The 16,720-nt window shown below is 52.5% G+C and overlaps 6 protein-coding genes across 6 annotated transcripts; 3 read left to right on the plus strand and 3 right to left on the minus strand.

Moving 5' to 3' along the window:
* Window positions 1-2,606: 2,606 nt before the first annotated feature.
* On the plus strand, window positions 2,607-4,423 carry BJX68DRAFT_279162 (putative MFS alpha-glucoside transporter; the record flags this gene model as incomplete). The annotated part of the gene is made up of 4 exons (XM_071048679.1): window positions 2,607-2,857; window positions 2,910-3,940; window positions 3,988-4,240; window positions 4,306-4,423. Exons 1-4 carry the CDS (start codon window positions 2,631-2,633, stop codon window positions 4,421-4,423), a joined length of 1,629 nt encoding a protein of 542 aa, XP_070902582.1. The 5' UTR covers window positions 2,607-2,630.
* A 302-nt stretch (window positions 4,424-4,725) lies between these two features.
* On the minus strand, window positions 4,726-5,921 carry BJX68DRAFT_279166 (Zn(II)2Cys6 transcription factor). Its single transcript, XM_071048680.1, has one exon. It carries the CDS (start codon window positions 5,862-5,864, stop codon window positions 4,761-4,763), a length of 1,104 nt encoding a protein of 367 aa, XP_070902583.1. The 5' UTR covers window positions 5,865-5,921; the 3' UTR covers window positions 4,726-4,760.
* Window positions 5,922-6,097: 176 nt separating this feature from the next.
* BJX68DRAFT_229379 (uncharacterized protein) lies at window positions 6,098-8,456 on the plus strand. The gene has a single exon (XM_071039024.1). The coding sequence runs from the start codon at window positions 6,245-6,247 to the stop codon at window positions 8,219-8,221; it is 1,977 nt and encodes a 658-aa protein (XP_070902584.1). The 5' UTR covers window positions 6,098-6,244; the 3' UTR covers window positions 8,222-8,456.
* A 1,086-nt stretch (window positions 8,457-9,542) lies between these two features.
* BJX68DRAFT_253135 (SDR family NAD(P)-dependent oxidoreductase) lies at window positions 9,543-10,369 on the plus strand (the record flags this gene model as incomplete). The annotated part of the gene is made up of 2 exons (XM_071042671.1): window positions 9,543-10,117; window positions 10,180-10,369. 2 exons carry the CDS (start codon window positions 9,543-9,545, stop codon window positions 10,367-10,369), a joined length of 765 nt encoding a protein of 254 aa, XP_070902585.1.
* A 58-nt stretch (window positions 10,370-10,427) lies between these two features.
* On the minus strand, window positions 10,428-11,767 carry BJX68DRAFT_253136 (uncharacterized protein; the record flags this gene model as incomplete). Its single annotated transcript, XM_071042672.1, has 3 exons — window positions 10,428-10,787; window positions 10,848-11,415; window positions 11,484-11,767. The coding sequence occupies 3 exons, from the start codon at window positions 11,765-11,767 to the stop codon at window positions 10,428-10,430; spliced, it is 1,212 nt and encodes a 403-aa protein (XP_070902586.1).
* A 1,325-nt stretch (window positions 11,768-13,092) lies between these two features.
* On the minus strand, window positions 13,093-16,054 carry BJX68DRAFT_263266 (uncharacterized protein; the record flags this gene model as incomplete). The annotated part of the gene is made up of 7 exons (XM_071044646.1): window positions 13,093-13,384; window positions 13,440-13,630; window positions 13,689-13,957; window positions 14,029-14,610; window positions 14,660-14,731; window positions 14,783-15,802; window positions 15,853-16,054. 7 exons carry the CDS (start codon window positions 16,052-16,054, stop codon window positions 13,093-13,095), a joined length of 2,628 nt encoding a protein of 875 aa, XP_070902587.1.
* Between the last annotated feature and the right edge of the window lie 666 nt (window positions 16,055-16,720).

The following is a 16,720-nucleotide window of genomic DNA, read 5'->3' on the forward strand; positions in this document are numbered from 1 at the left end:
TCTCCTGGATTCGGCATCCTGGCTTGCGCCGGCTTTATCTACTAATGCCCATTCTTTTTCCGCAACGACCACTAGGGGTTACGACGCCTCACTGCTCAACGGTCTTCAGACAGTTCCTGCGCGGAGAGACTGTAAGTATCTGCAGATGTGGTTGAGCGACGCGAGCTGACACGACGCGGCCTTTGGTCATCCTCGGGGCTCGGAACTTGGTCTTATAAGCGCGACATCTCAGTTTGGCTCTCTCGCCGCAATCCTAGTCGGGGCGTAACGCCCTTCGTTTATCCTTGATGACTAGGAACTGATGCCTCGAAGCCCCGTTGTATCGCCGATCGATACGGACGCAAGTTCGGGGCGGGAGTTGGGAATGTGTTTATCATCATCGGTGCTATAATTCAAGGTATTTGTACCCGGTACAATAAAGGCAAGAGTGCCATGGCTCATGTGCAGCAGTTGTGCCAGGGACAACCAAGGGTATGTTCATGGGAGGACGAGTGCTGTTGGGGTTCGGGTATGGCAGACTTAATACAAGGCTCCCTCGCTGCTTGAATTAACAGAGTCTGCAGCTCCAACATCAGCGAAGCTGCTGCACCGCTCCTCGTCGTCGGGTTAACCCACCCATCGTGTTCAGCGTTTGGACAGCGTGGGTCCTTACGATAACATTTCCATTCCATTCATATCTAACACCGTCCAGTTGCTCGGCAGTTAACACGGAGCAAGGCGACGCCAACGCGGGCAAAGCGGTCATCGCCATGATATTTCTTATCAACGGGTCATCGGCTGGGCTTTTCCAGGCCTGGTCATGACGTATACCACAGAGATCCTTCCTTATCATATTCGTGCAAAAGGGGTTGCCCTTTGCTGGTCATTTATCTCGATTGCGAGTCCTGTCAACCAATATGTCAACCCCATTGGCCTTGAGTCAATCAGGTAGAAGTATTACTTTGTCTACATCGTGATTCTAGCGATGGAGGTGTTGACATTTTACCTTGTGTTTCCAGAGACAAAAGGTAAGCAATGCGAAACCAATCATCATCCTTTAATGACACAGGGCAGGTATTCCTTTGGAGGAGGTCGCTCGGATTTTCGACAAAGACAGGGAGGATTCCAGGTATAGGGCTCGTGAAACTCTGGATGAAACAGACCCGAGCAGGCAGAGAGAATGATTGATAGTTCGTCCCGTGCAGCTGGCAGCCCAATATGGTGTCAACCCCTATTGCATCATTCCATACTTGGACATATGGGATGGGCGCGCTTATTGATGTGCCCATTTCCTGCGCAATAGCAGAGGAATGCTATTTACTGTTCCAATGAGAACACAATCCATTGTGAGCACGGTAGTGAAGCCCATTAAAATATAATAGCACCTCGCAGGGCAATGTACTCGTTCTCTACTCATCAACAACCTTCCCCCGTAGCACCAGGACAAGTAGTTCCCGAAGCTTGCTCTATCCTAGTGGGGATCGTCAACTATAAACAAGAGGTTGTTTAGCTGCGATTTGAGCTTTCGTGAGATCAAGCATGCCCGCTCCTGGCATAACCATGGCCCTGGCTCTGTAACAACATTGCATGCTGCAGTTCCAAGCTCGACAGCCCTGGCAGAACCTCCCCTCGGGACTTAGGCACGTACGTTGGGGCCAGTCCCGTGAAGGATCGTCGTTATACTCCATCACTGGCCTAAGAACCCTGGTTGCCTTTACCTTGGTCTTACCGAGCTTTGATCGCTCTCTATTGCGAGAACTGCCACATGTTTTTTTTCCACTACTTCTACTCCCGATCATAGTCACTGCCACTCGCTTGGGTTCGCCTAGGAGCAGAATTGTCTGGTAGACTCTTGCTGTGTTGCGTACTTCCCATGGACAGAGAAGCAACCACGACTAGCTCGACCAATGATAACCTCCGAAAAGTATCCCCGGGTCCCTCTTATACCGGAGAAACCGGAAGAATATGATTCGATCATGGGTACGGACTGGGGTCCAGGCCCCGCATATCCGGGGGAGTGTGATGCGACATTAGGCTGAACGGGTGCCCTCGCTCTTTCGCTCGCTCCAGTAAAACTGCCCAGATGGCAGCCAAATCCCCGTAAGCTGTTCCCAAGGCAGAGCAGCTAAGCACCAACCCCCGCACCGTTCATCCTGGGGTACGATCTCGACCGCCTCCCTATCGTTCACCTTACTCGATCCGGTATAACGTTCGACCCCGACAATATCCCCGACTCCCAATCGAAACCCCCGGGCATCAGCAGACCAGCTTCTTCACAGAAGCTTTTGTCGGATCGGCTTTTGATTCGGTAGGTGCTACCCCGATTCCACATCCATCTTCCTTCCCAGCAAAGAGACCCGCCGTGGCTGTCAGATGCCCCTGGGGCAGAAAGTGCGGAGGATGTCGGCGATTGACGACCTCCTTCCCTTTGGGCCAGACCTGTTTAGATGAAGCGTATTGTCCAGCGGCGTTAGCGACGGCGGTTGTTCGAGACAGCCACGCTCACAGGATCAAGCCACCTCGGTGAGAATTATGCCAGAAGGGGCGACCTCGGTAGGTCTTAAAGCCTGGTGTTTCCGTCAGACGCTTTCATCTGTGGTAGTACGCAGACCTCAACCTTGTTCGCATTTTCATCTGTTCAGTCTGTTGAAATGGATACACGCCCGGCAGAAAAGCCCCAGGGCGTTGAGCACGTCGAAGCCAGCCACGATGACAACCCCATCAAGAACGAGGCCGCCATCGATGCCGCAACCCGCGGCCAGGCGATGACCGGTTACGAGGAACTCAGTGTGCTCGAGACTGTCAAAACCTTCAAGCTCTGCACCCTCGTCTGCATGGCCATGGCCTTTAGTGCGGCGACCGATGGATATCAGATCGGGTTCGTTCACCCTTCCTGAGGAATTGCGAAGCCTCGCACTAACAAGATGCAGAATCAACGCCAGTATCATCGCAAACAAAGGATTCGTCGCTCGCTTTGCAACCGACACCTCCGCCGACGGATCTCCTGCCCTCGCCTCTCCAATCCTTAGCGGCTGGAGCTCCATCATGTCTTGCGGACAGATTATCGGCATGACCTCCCTCTCTTTCCTGTCCAGTCGCTACGGACGAAAGGCAGCCATGTATACCTACTGGCTCATCCTGGTGGGCAGCGTGATCGCCGAGTCGACAACACGGATTTGGCAAGGGTGGTTGATTGGTAAACTGCTTGCTGGTATCGGTGTCGGTGGTGTGCAATCGACGGTACCAACGTATATTGCTGAAGTCGCGCCTGCTCGGATTCGAGGTGGTCTATTGATGGCATACAGTCTTTGGTGGACACTGGGTTCCTTTTTTGCGCAGGTGGCACTGCAGCATCTCTCCAGGAGCGATCCGACCGACTACTTGACTCCGATCTACACGCAGTGGGCACAGCTGGGCATCATGCTGATTATCTACATCCTGGTCCCCGAGACCCCAGCCTGGTGCGTTACAGCAGGCAAGCACGAGCGCGCCAAAAGGAACCTCAAGAGGCTCAACGGCCATGTCAAGGACTACAACGTGGACCACCAACTGCAGGTCCTTGTCTTGGTAGCCGAACACGAACGCGCTCTCGCAGTCGAACAGAACAGGGAGCACTGGTACGAGATTTTCCGCGGCACAAACGGACTGCGCACGCTCATCTCACTGTGGACCAACCTGTCGCAGCAATTCATCGGCTTGACCCTGTTCGGCTCCTTTGGCACCTACTTCTTCCAGCAGGCAGGCATCGACGACCCCTTCCGTGTCAAGGTGATTACCTCGTCTATCCAGATCGGAACTGTGCTCGTCCTAGTCGCCATTGTTGATTTCACGGGCCGGAGGATCCTCGCTTGCAGTGGAACGACCTTGTCCTGGCTGTCCTGCATCGCCATCGGAATCATCGGAGTCGCTCCGCAGGTCAAAGCTTCGACATACATCTTCATCCTGTTTGCGTGTTTCTGGAGTAAGTGTTTCCCCCGCAGAATGTGTACAGTATCCTAACACCTTCAGATGTCGGTCTCGCCGCCAACGGTGCCACAGGCTGGGGATACATTGGCGAGATCTCATCGCAGCGTCTCCGCCCGTATACAGCCGGTTTCGGCGCCGCGTCCACCTGCGTCGTGGGTGTGATTATGAACGTCCTGGTTCCCTACATGACCAATAAAAATGAATGGAACTGGGGGCTCAAGACTGGTTGGTTCTATGCCGGTTTTGGTGCCCCCTTTGCCATTGGAATGTGGTTCTTGATTCCAGAGACTGCTGGGTATGTCTCATTCGTTTCTTTTCTACTCTTTCTTCGATACAATTCAATGCTGATACAAGTATTAGACGCTCCGCAGCCGAATTGGATGAGCTATTCGAGAGGAAGATCAAGCCGTGGAGATTCCATAAGACCGAGACCGCAACGCAGAGACTTGCCCAGGCGACGAGGGAGGAGGGCCAGTAAGCGGCGCATCTTTTCGGAAATGTGAGGGTTCGCTCAATGCGGAATATCACACTGTTCGGCGAGCCAATACCGTGTGCCTTGTTCAATAGCCCTGGTTTGCCCTCAGCCAAGCCTTCGTCGTTCCTCTCCTGTCATTTCCTCTATCGATATCAGCGGATTGGGTTTGTTTCTGCGCTCCAATTCGGGGGAATAATTAGTACGAGCAGCAATACCATCCAGCGTTTTTTGTGTTGTCTTCTCAACTCGAACCGTAGCGTAAGTTTCTAAGATCAGGCAGTGGTATGCCGATTAAGCATTACCAAGACTCGTGTGAGAGGGCATTCGCCAAAGATGACAATCATTTCGCTATCGACAAATTGCTCGAAAGTATCTCCCGATCCGCCAGCGACAGATTCTCCGTAGCAAGAGCAACCAGGCCCTGCCCTGTCCCATCCAGCCACCACCGTTGCGGGTGAACCTCTAGTGAAGATCCAAACAATCCGAGCATAAGGACGGAGATCCGTTCCTTCTGCAGCAACAGGTCAAAATACGCAGCGTCAACCAGGACCGGCCACGCCATGAGCGCCCTCGAATCGCCGGTGTCGATGTAGATCTCCAGCATATGCCGAAGCCACTGCACTGCATCACGGGGGATATCCCTCCGAGTGAGTGACTCCTCCGTCACTGGCGAAAGGAGATTTTCTTCGAGTGTCTGGAGCTTCGAATACAGACGTTGGGCATGCTGCTCGTCTACTTCGCTCGGATGATGGAATTTGCCGACACGTAGCAAAGGATGCATTGGACCCTCTTCGATCCAGGGTCTCGCCTGCTCCACAACGGACGAGATGCCGCGGATTAATTTGAGCGTCTCGACCACCTCAGCGAGGCTCTGGGTGCGGGGCGACATCCGTGACGTCTGCGAGGCAAAGACGAAGATTGGAACAAGGCAGGAAAAGGCGAAGAGGGCGTGGCAGTTTTGCCGGGTAATATTCTTCACAAAGGGGGCACAGAGGGCGAGAGATCTGTTGTGGTGCATCATTGCTGTTTCAATGTATCCCTGTCGACGATCGGCCGGGGTAGAGTGTGCGAGATGAACCGCGGCGACAGCCAGGATACTATGCATGAGAAAGGGATTCCTCAGACCCTCGTGTGGCATCGCAATACGGATGACATCTTGCAGAGGCTTTGCGCTGTCCAGAGTATCCACAGTAGCCGTGTGCCAATGGTGCATGAGCTCCAGATCCTGTAGAGGAAGCGAAGGCGGTTGATCCCTTCGGACAATGTCTGTAGCGAGGTTCGGAAGATTCGAGGCGAGCACCGGGCCAACACTTTTGAAAACACATGCCAGAGTTTTCTTCCGGCAGGATCCACACGTTGGGCGGACCTCGTCACATTTGATCCGCCGCTGCTTGCACTGGTCGCAGCCGTGGTGGGATTTGGAGTGGGTGCGGCGAGAGGGCATTCGTTCGTTCCTCGTATACTGCAGCTTGCGATGAATGGCTCTCGCTCTGGCTCTGGGGTACCCCGCGTATAAAGGGAGTTTGCTGAAGTTGCGCGGAGCCTCGTGAACCATTCCGGATCAGGCCAGGCACACGAATACGCAAAATTCCTCCTATTGGCTCATCCCTTAAGGGTCTCCACATGTGGCTGGCTCTTGCCAACTGCCATCTGTGCCCGTGACCAACTTGCAGACGACAATTATTCAGATACGACCTTATACAGCCTCAAGTCTTCGGTACAAGCATTGCCGATTGGGTATCTTGTGTGTGCGTCGCTCGGTGTATCGCAGAGCGATCGGCATCTGTGAATAACCCCACAAACAACTTCAATAACCGACCTCCGATGTGGCTGGCATATGATCGTCTGGCGGGGGATGACGAAGACTATGTAAAGAAGGATGAGCCCCAGGTTCTGGAGATCCCTCGCAAGCCTACAAGCAAAACACCTTTCTACAGACAAAGGAAAATGGCCCTTCTCCCAGTAGCTGCTGTGGCTTTGCTGCTCTCCCAGGCAACCTCCGGGCAAAGAGTGCCAAAGCCGCCTCGTCCCGAACCGATCGACGTTGTTGAGCTTCCTCTCCCTCCCGTCATCTCGAGCGATGCAGTTGGTGCGTGCACGAGGAACGCCAATCCCCGCCGAACTGGCTGCATCGGTCAGGATTTTGTCGACTTCCAATCCGGCGACTTCACCCCGGACGGTGACCATGTTGTCGTCAATCTCGAGTTTATCGGTGCCCCCAACGCTCCCGATCCTGCGAGCATCTACACCGGGGAGCAGCTCATCCTCGTCAAGACCAACGGCAAGACGTTTCCAAACGGTGACCCGTGGAAATGCCTAACCTGTGGCGTTCCTGCTGGCAATGCTCAGTCCCTTGACCCCGAGCGGGACTATCCACATGTTGCTCGGAGTGGGACCAAAGCGCTCTGGGGTCATAATATCATTGACTGCGGGGATGCCCTCTTATCCAGCGATGCTTGCACCCCGAACAATACTTTCATCTATCCGATCTTCTGGCCAGTGGCCGCAGACGGGTCCGGAGCCGGAGGTGTGCCGCGAGAGATGCGGCTTCATCCGGATGATGTCCACATGGGATGGAGCTCATTCACTGCGAACGGCGGTCAGAATACGTACTTTGGCCGGCTGGAATTCAACCCGAATCCGTCTTCCGGCAATGTTCGAGCTCCACGATATGACCTTGTCGACGTCAATCTACTCACGGACACAACGGGACCTGCATCTCTTATGGTTAACGACCAGGGAGAGCTTGAGCAACACCCTGAAGCCATTCGGATTGGCGAGCTGCGAGGGTTCAGTGGCGCTGGGGATGAGATTCTGTATATTGGGCCTACTCGCGAGGCCAACAACCACGACATCTTCGCAGTTCACATTGTCACCGGCAAAGTCCGTCGCATAACCAGTCACCCTGAATACGCCGACCCGGTCGCGTTTTCGCACGACAACAACTGGTTCTGCGTCATGGATACCCGGGGCTCAGACCGTCAGATGTGGATGGCTGGGATGCGAGGCATTCCGCCGCTTATTGATGGAGTGACAGTCATGGCGGCTGCCTCGACCCGAAACAACTATCACCGGCGCTTCTTCCAGCCCATCCTGATCGACCGATATGGCGACCGAGGGGGTTACTTTGGCCAGCAAGTCAATGCCGGGAGTGATCCCAACTGGAACGGCCGTGCAGATCCGGCATTCTCTTACGACGGCACGAAGATTGTCTACTGGCAGGCTCTGGTCACTGCACCCGCATGCGGCGGTGTGAACCCGCTCCCCTGTCCGACCTCGACTGCCCAAGGAGGCCGTGTGTACCGTGTCATGCTTGCTCGCCTGAAGAACCGAAAACCTACCCAGCCAGCCCCGGTCTTTGACGTTCCCGACTTCATCCCGTGGGCTATCCCATTCCCACCTGGTTCAGAGTACCCAGAAGAGTACGCCCTTCCCCCGGGGACGTATACCCTCAGAGGCAGAGTCAGCGGCACTGCCAACGCGACGTTTGTGGAAAACCCAAGCATTGGCGCCCTCACGACCATCTCCGTCGAGTACGACAACTACTCTGATGACGGTGAACATGTTATCAACGGGGTTGAGTCTGTGACCTCCACGCCCAATCCGACAAACCCGTGGATGAGCCACGTGGACTGGACTTCTGACTTGGTCGGCACGGGGGTTGTCCGTGCGACGAAGAAGACAGGACCGGGAGGGTTCCAGCTATCGATCGATGCGATGACGAACGTCTTCAATGCGAATGGGACATTGACCACAACAATTGACGGGGTCGTTTACAGGCAGCCGGCGAACGGGGCGTAGGATGATTCTCCTTCTTTTGACTGGTAATGGCCAACTGTACATAGTCCCGGGGTAGCCAACCTTGCTTTGGCAGGCAGATTGCTTCGTTCTTCAGCCGACCAAATAGTGACATTGAATGTAAACGCGGTTGGCAGACGCGTCAGTGTTCTGTTGTTGTTGTTGACACCAGGTCTTGGCATTGATGATATAATCATTCTCAGATGTTGTGGCAGCGCGTCAGGAGCATTTAGCAACAAGGATTGAAACTTGACATCTATAAACAAGTATTGAGCATAAATACAATTGACTAGGATGGAAGAAACCACCTGGAAGTCGGCCTGTTGTTGTTGGTCACATGTTATTAGCCACTGGGTTGAAGATATATATTTGGTTGGTGTACTACATACCCTCTACTCAGTTCTCTGGCGAAGAATTGACCTACTACCACGACGAACTTCTTTCCAAGACACCCTTACAGCTCCAGGAGAATGGAGATGATGCGCAGGCGTATTATAGCCGCATAAAGCCATCTCCCGCCGTATCAACACCGATTCAATCGACACCCAGTCCAAAGTCCACAGACTGGTGAGTTGTGGCGATTTTCGGAACGACAGCTGGAGGCAACCAATCAGAGCATAAACTATTCAGCAAATTAAACACCAGCAGTCCAAAGACTTCGCCCCACAAGCAAGAATCACGTGGAATCCACTTGTTGGTTTTCCTTTCTTGTGCTGAACGCCTCCCGAGTCCATTCCTGACTGACAGTTCGAACAATGGGGGACTGCGACAATTGTCAATCCATCTCAAGGGTTGACAAGGGGACGAGGTCAAGACAGGGTAGTTGAACCACGCTCACCTCGAGAGAAAGCATCGAAAGCTTATGTGCCTAGGGTCTGGCGTGACAGAACTCCCTGGGCAAAGGGATGAGAACTAAAATAAGGTCACCAAGGGTAAGCTGCGTTGGAGGCCCTCTTGGCATCGTATGACGGAGTACTACCAACGGTATATACATACATGACATACTCGGCCATGAACCTGACTCTTGAATGGGCTGGATCTCAAATGCTCACCATGGTTCATCCATAAGCAGGTTGCATTAGCGCCCTGATTGGCTGCCCACAAGTCGCCACACCCAAGATCTCATTATTTCGTAATTCACGGCGGCCACCAATGTACGGTTGAGGCTTGAGGCTTTGGAGTATGCTTATGCTCCGCTCCTCTGTCGCGAGTACTTTGTAGACCAGGGTCTGCAACGACTCCACTCATGCCCATGATAAATAGGACCGTTGAGAACAAGTCAAGCAGAGTTTGTCCACTACTTCAAACCTTTATCACCACAACCATGACTACTACATCAGTCGCAGGGAAAGTGTTTATTATTACTGGAGGTGCATCCGGAATGGGCTTGGCAACAGCTACCCTCTTGCTGGCCCGTGGAGCACAATTAGGTCTCTGTGATACAAACGAGACTGGATTATCCAAGGTCGTGGAGGGTCTCAACAATGACCAAAAGAGCAGAGTGCTTGCAAGCGTTGTTGATATCACAAACCGTCCTGCTGTTGCATCCTTCTTTCAATCAACGAAGAAACGATTCGGCAAAATCAATGGCGTTGCGAATTTCGCAGGAGTCGCAGGTCACAGACTAGGCCATGAACAAATCTGGGAAATCGAGGATCAAGAGTACGACTTTATCATGGATGTTAATGTCCGCGGCGCCTTCAACATTCTCAGCGAAGCACTCAAACCGGGTCTGCTAGAGGAGCCGGGGAGTATCGTCCACGCGGCCAGTATGTTTGCCGAACGTGGGTTCTCCAAGGGCGCTATCTACAGTGCTAGTAAACACGCAGGGATTGGCATGGTCAAGAGCGCGGCAATCGAGGCGGGCAAACGAGGGATTCGAGTCAATGCCATTTTACCGTAAGTTCCAAACCCTCAAACGGAGAGACCATGAGGATCGAAACTAAGGTAATTCGTTCTAGTGGCCCAATCAATACCCCAATGCTTCAAGCCAACGAAGAAAGTGGCGCTGAAGGTACTGCACCAGATGTACCACTGGGACGCCTTGGGGATGCGCCAGAGGTTGCCAACGTCGCCGCTTTTCTCTTGAGCGATGAGGCTTCATATATCACTGGGGCAACTTGGGCCGTGGATGGTGGAGCGAACGCTTGATGTCGACATCATCCTGTTTTAGAGTTGTTTGTGCGCCTTGGACTATTTTGAGATGTTCTCATACTAGCCAGTCTTTGATTCGTGCCACGATATCTGCAACTAGCTGCTCGTAGTATATTCCAAGAGGAAGGAACATGGACTGATGGGCAGTGATTTCATCCATGCCTTCCATGGAAAGCGGAACCCACAGCTGCTTTTTGCAGGCTTCATCCGAAACAAAACAGAAGTGTCGGCCCCCTGATCTGGAACCAGAACTTGAATCATGGCGTCTGCTTCCACGTTCATCTGTGTTTTGATTTCCCACCGAGTGAAAGGAGTTGGTGTCAGTTCCCGTCTTTCGCCGGCCGGGTATCGCCGATGTAGAATGTCGACGCTCTGTGAGGTCCTCATGTAGTTCCATAGACTCGCGACAGTTAAGCTGTTTTTAATACCAGTGTCTCTTTTCTGTGTCGATGCCACTGTCCAACTTTTTCTTGACAGGGTAGGCAGTCGTGTAATAGTTGACGAACCGGAGCCGCCCGCCGCTCGAACTAGAACCAGGAAATTCGGCCAAGCGACACAGTCTCTTGTGTCGTCTTACGAGACCAAAGTAATCGTTCAGGCATCCGGCATGGTCATAGTATGAGAATACGTACTGGAGAGCCGAGCGGGATAAATGGCGGGAATTCTTGTCAAAGAAATGGCGCGCTCCTTCCCAACCTTTCCACCGAGGCTTATTCACGTCGTTGGTCAAGGCCGGGTTGAATGTTGCGTCCTCGCTGTCGATTATGTCGCGTATGGCGTTTTCCCGATCTTCGCCTCCACTGCTTCTATCTGCTTTGCGATGAAATAACCTGCCGATTCCCGTTCCAACAACGCGTGGATGAAGTCCAAGGAACGGTGCATCAAAGGCTACCAGGCCAGCAATGTTATGTTTCAGCTGTTTGCCTTCACTCTGACCAGAGGCCGTGTGAGACGTCATGAGGACAACCTCTGCAGCGATAAGACCCCCTAGACTGTGGCCGAGGAGTATGACATCCAAGTCCGATGCCTCGTGCGGAGATAACCTGAAAGACGGTATGAGGAAAATGAAACACCAGGGATGGTTCTGCTGGAAGGTAGGGAAATCACTTACCACTGGCTGATATCATCTCGAGCCTCGTATAAAGGTCTCCGGGTCTTGTAGCGCGGGTATATTTTGGTGTAAACAACATGGGTCCCGGCCAGCGAGACCGTCAGTAGGTCATGGACTTTTCTCGGAAACTGATAAAAACTGTCCTCCGACCCCAAGAAACCATGGATGTAAACTAGGAGTAGCCTGCGCTTTCCTTGGCGCCTGGGAAGGTCCGAGCTATCAGCGGTGGCGGACGCCGGGAGATATCTCTCAGGGATATGAATTGGAACTTCGTCTGGCGACATCAGGTCACGAATGCTAGATGATTGCAGGGACCACTTCCCGGGGACTTGGAGAATTTGTACGTCACAGAACTCGCAAGCCTTGCGGTTTGCACTGCCACCGCGAAGAATTTGGTCGTATTCGTATATGAGGGAGGCCCACTTCCGCCAACCGAGCACTGTGGGTCAAACTTTGCAGGAAAGATATTACTGCTGGGTTGACTTTGCTGCAAGAGGGCGATGGCTCAATACACACCACAAAGGCCACCTGAAGACAGACAGAAAGCGTAGGATCAAGACCCAGAATGTATACGCCTCTCAAAAATAGCCGATTTCTAACAATGTGAACGACATGTCTAGCCTAGTCCAATAGTTCATCCGGAAAATGCATAAGCTGCCAGTACCTCTGGCTGCTCAAGATCGACTCCGTCTTCGACTTAATTTCCAAAAGGGTCCAGAATTTTTCTGGCAGCTTTACCAGAAGAATCAGAATAGACCTGTGGCCCTTGATCGAACGCGGAGGCCGCACGACTTTTCCCTCCTCGAGGATCCAAGTGAGCGAATCTGTCGACGCCTTGACTACATCGTCTCCAGCCTCAACATCTGCCCCAGGCGATATTATCGCTTGCTTCTTGTTTAATAACCCATATCGCATACCCCATCAGACCATCGCTAATCCCCGCTCAGTGACTTGATGGTCACACACCCTCGAAATGACCCGGGCAAACGCCTGTTTCTCCGCGTCATTCACTAACCCAGCCTCTTCAACCTGGTCTCGAAGTAGCGACCAGACAACCCAAGGCATGCTCAAGTGCCGCAAACAAGATTGTGAACCGTTGGCATGAACCGCCCTTTAATTGAATGTGGCCATATTTCCAGTTCCTTATGTACCCAGCCCTCAATCCTGATTGGCGTGATGCTGAAACTTTGACATCAACTCCGCATGCAGGCGCTGGAAGTGGTCGAGGTATGTCCGCACTGGAGGCATGTCCTTGCGTCGCATCCGCGCGTTTGCAGAGGGATGGAGGCAGAAGTATATTCCTCCATAGGTGAAGCCGGTTGGTAAGAATACTATTATGATGACTCTTTTGACGATCGCGAGGAATGGCTCTTTATACTGTCTAGCGTGCCGCTTGCAACTTACATCAATCATAGTGCCAACCTTATAGCCCTAGGGTGCCGTCATGGCAAAGTGCAGACTGCCTTTAAGTTCACATATTGACTACCGTGGGAGATGCTGAAACTGGGACTTTATTAGAGTATTTCGCAAGAAATAGCACTTCAAGGGTTCATATGCCAGATCCAGAATCGCCAACCACCACTGTCAAGTCACTCCCGACTTAGTTCAGTCACTCCAATGGCGTCAGCCATGTGTCGAGGTGCCTTTCCGGACAAAAGTCCCAAAGAATGTCAGGGTCATTTTTGGCAAGCTCGGTAATATCGTCCCAAATATCAGGGCCAAGCTCCGCTTGTGCACCGGGTTGCCTGCTCAGCCACTCTGCATGTTCGTACAGTTCCTTCTGAGCATGCTCAAATCCCGCGACCCAGGTTTTTTCGAAGAATACTCGGTGTTCCTTCACAAAGGAGAAGTCGGGTTTGTCCTTTGGCTTTGGAATTGCTTCATCTTCGTCCATGGCTTTCCTAAATAACTTGTTAGCGTGTGTTCCCCGCTAATGAGGGATGGGAATCAGCGCACAGGACACTTTCAATGGCCAAAACGGTGGTGTTCATTCGCGCCAGGATGTGCTCATTATACATGTACTTGCAAGTTGTGACAATTCGGGCGAGATCACACGACCTCCTGCCATGGTTATTGGGAACGGGCTTCGGGGTACTGTTGTCCTCGTCATTCTCAAAGTAAGCGATGAGGCTATCTCCATTGAACATCTAGTTAAAATATGGTCAGCTGTGCATCTCTATGCCGGTGGTTCAGTGAGGGTATTACTCGGAACTTCATAGTGTTTTGGGTCATTTGAAGAATCGCGATTCGGTCTTCATAGGTTGCAATAGTCGCCAGCTGCTGCATCAACGCCTTGCTCACCTTGTCCGGAGCATCTGCGCCTTCAGGTGTGGGGTTGTCAGCGGCTGGTGGTGCGTTGATAAGAGTAATAACATCGGCATGACATCCTGCGCCAGCAGCATTTACCCATCCGGCGACCTCCGCGACGTGCGTGATGTACTTGGCTATCCAGTTGCCCTCGTATATATGCTCGGCTTTCAACAGTTGTCAGCCTTTTTCTCGTTACAGGAACCTTCTGGGTTCGGAGGGCAGGAAGAAGGCTTACCGTCCCATCTCTTCTGTCTCGTTGTCTGAAACCAATCGCGGTTGTCCTTTTCCACAATTGACCGCTGGCTCATATCATCCCAGATAAGCGTGATATCGGCGTCTTTGATCTCGCAGTTCTTCTCCGACTTGGGGCACGGCACACTGGGCTTCGCAATCGGGATACTTCCGTCTTCTCTAAGAGTCGCTGGCTGCGGGTATTCCAGTACCGGCCAGGCATGCTCCCCTTTGTTATCGCAGTCGAGCTTGACTGTGCGGTCACCCATGGGGCCTTGTCGGGCAAGCAGGTGACTGTCCGTACTATTGAGAGATCTACCTGCAAGGCGGTCATCATCATCGTCATCGTCATCGTCCTCCTCGGGTGATTCCTCAGCCAGGCAAAAGCCTTCGCTCAAGCCACCGAAGGAGAAGCAGAACTGGGGGAAGACGTAGAGGTCATCTTTGTCGAAGAGGTCAACGCCAAAGAGTTTATCCTTGTCTCCGTCGAGCTCTTTCCAGCCTTCAAGTGCAAGATTGGCTCCCACTGTCGCCTCGACCATAATACCCCATGGGTCAGGGTCATTTTCACAGAAGCCGTTGATGTCTGAATGATGTTAGTCAATGTCACCACACTATGGCGAGAAGGTACTTACTTCCACCAGCAGATGTTGTAACTGTGACCTCAGGAACCTTCAGTGCGATATCAACTCCGAAGCCATTATCGTCTGCGCAATTAGCAAATACTAACGATGCATTTCACCTGAATGGGGATGTACCTAGAACAGTCAAGCTGACTGATAGCGCAATTTCAGTATACAGCGTGGCCTGGGCGTTGATCTGGGCTTGGGCTTCCAAGGGGTCCGTCTCGATTACCGGCGCCCATCCGCTCACCTCAACCGAATCCTCAGCCAGGAGATCGAGCTTTGCAATTGCCGTGTCAGGGATCCGCGCAGTAATCCCGGTACCCACAGACGCCACACCCTCGATGTAGTCAATTGAATACCCAGCATTGAGCAAAATGCGTGGACCAAACTCAAAGATCCCTCGAATGTTCCAGCCTGAGACAGGGATCTCGAGGATCTCAAACTCTTGCGACGGCCGAACAAAGGACGAGTAGTCAAGGTGGCCCAGGAAGTCAAGGCTTAGACCAACATGTGCCTGGACGCCCTCAGGCCGGACAGAGATCTCAAACTTATCGACCTCGAACCCATCCCAGCCGAGACTAGCCTCAACATGGCCAGCGAACACGAGTGTGCCTGATGTACCGCATTCATTGCAGTTGGCAGTAACACTAGCATTGAGAACACCACGGTTCACCTGCCATTTGAAGATCTGCTGGGGAAGCGTAGCGCCAACATCCAAACGGAACTTTGCGTCTAGATCAGGAATGATATCGCGCTTAGTCTTATCATCACCACCAAGCACGACCTCGCCGAAATCCAGCACAAAAGTATTCATGACCTTCTTCCAGGTACTCTGTGTCGCTACCATGTTGACACGCTGCGTCTTGTCATCGAACGTGACGCTGCTAACGACGAACGGATCATGCGATTTATCCGCGCCACAGCCTTTCCAGCTCGGTACGAGCACAAAGGAGCGCAGGTCATTGTAGTTCACCCACTGCCAGGCAATCTTGGCCGCCTGGTAGATGAGCTTATGCTTGAACTTGATGTGCATATCTTCCGCATTGCAGCTGGCGGACTCGAGGGCAAAGGCGAAGCGGTCCATGTCTAGGATCTTCTCGTTTTGTTTGGAGTATGCTACCATGCTGACAACGACGGCTTTCTCATGCGGCGCTACAGAGTCGGTCAGTATTGGTTGTGTGGGGGCGGGAGCAAAGTCTTACTGTCCGTAGAGGCCCATCTAAATTCTTCATGGTCTGAGAGCACAATTGAGCCTACGCCATCATCCCTCTTTGTGATGCTCTCGGTGTCCCATAGATCACGGGGGAGGCGAATCAGTTCAGAAGTAGGAGGAGATATGTTCAATGCAGGAACAAGGTGGAAAAGAAGCCACAAGGTGGCTATGGTCAGGGTAGGCCGGAACATCTTGCTATGTCCAAGCACTTCCACAAAGAGAGAGACAGGGAAAGTACTCAAGAGCAACCAGGCCTGACTCTTCCTAGACGATGGAACGAGAAGTATTTATAACTTCGCCTCTGCATTCTGTTCGGTTTACCAAGAGCCCGCTCGTGCCATTCTCCTCATGCCCAGCCAAATTCCTCGTATGGTTCCGCGCGTTACTAACCGATTATATCACGGATGAAACCTCTCAGTAGCTAGTACTCTGGCGTAGATGGTAGATGGGAAGGTGAGGACTCTGCAATGCTAATTTCCGAGGCAGTGCAACTGCCGCTTTGTTGTTCAAATTGGTCGACATCGAGTTAACCCCCCTTCCTCATCTCGCTTTCCTAAAGACCCAAGATCAATACGAGGTTACACTGCATTTGAGGACTAACTAACAACTGCAATGGAGAGCACTAGAAAGCGGGGAGACATCTCGACGGAAGGCAGAGCACGAGGTCCAACGGACTAGCCAGGGCCAAGTCTTCTAATGATAGGCAGGGTCTAAAAAGATCAGGGTCTCGCTAATCTAGGTTGAGCCTCTGCCTCGTTAGGTATGATTGCCAGACCATCGACAGGGGATCGACAGACCAATGCCCTTCCCAAAACGCACATATCTCCGCAGCACGGGATGGATATGGCGGAGAAAAG

This window comes from Aspergillus pseudodeflectus, assembly GCF_044049435.1.
Source record: "Aspergillus pseudodeflectus strain CBS 756.74 chromosome Unknown BJX68scaffold_7, whole genome shotgun sequence".
Classification (NCBI taxonomy): domain Eukaryota; kingdom Fungi; phylum Ascomycota; class Eurotiomycetes; order Eurotiales; family Aspergillaceae; genus Aspergillus; species Aspergillus pseudodeflectus.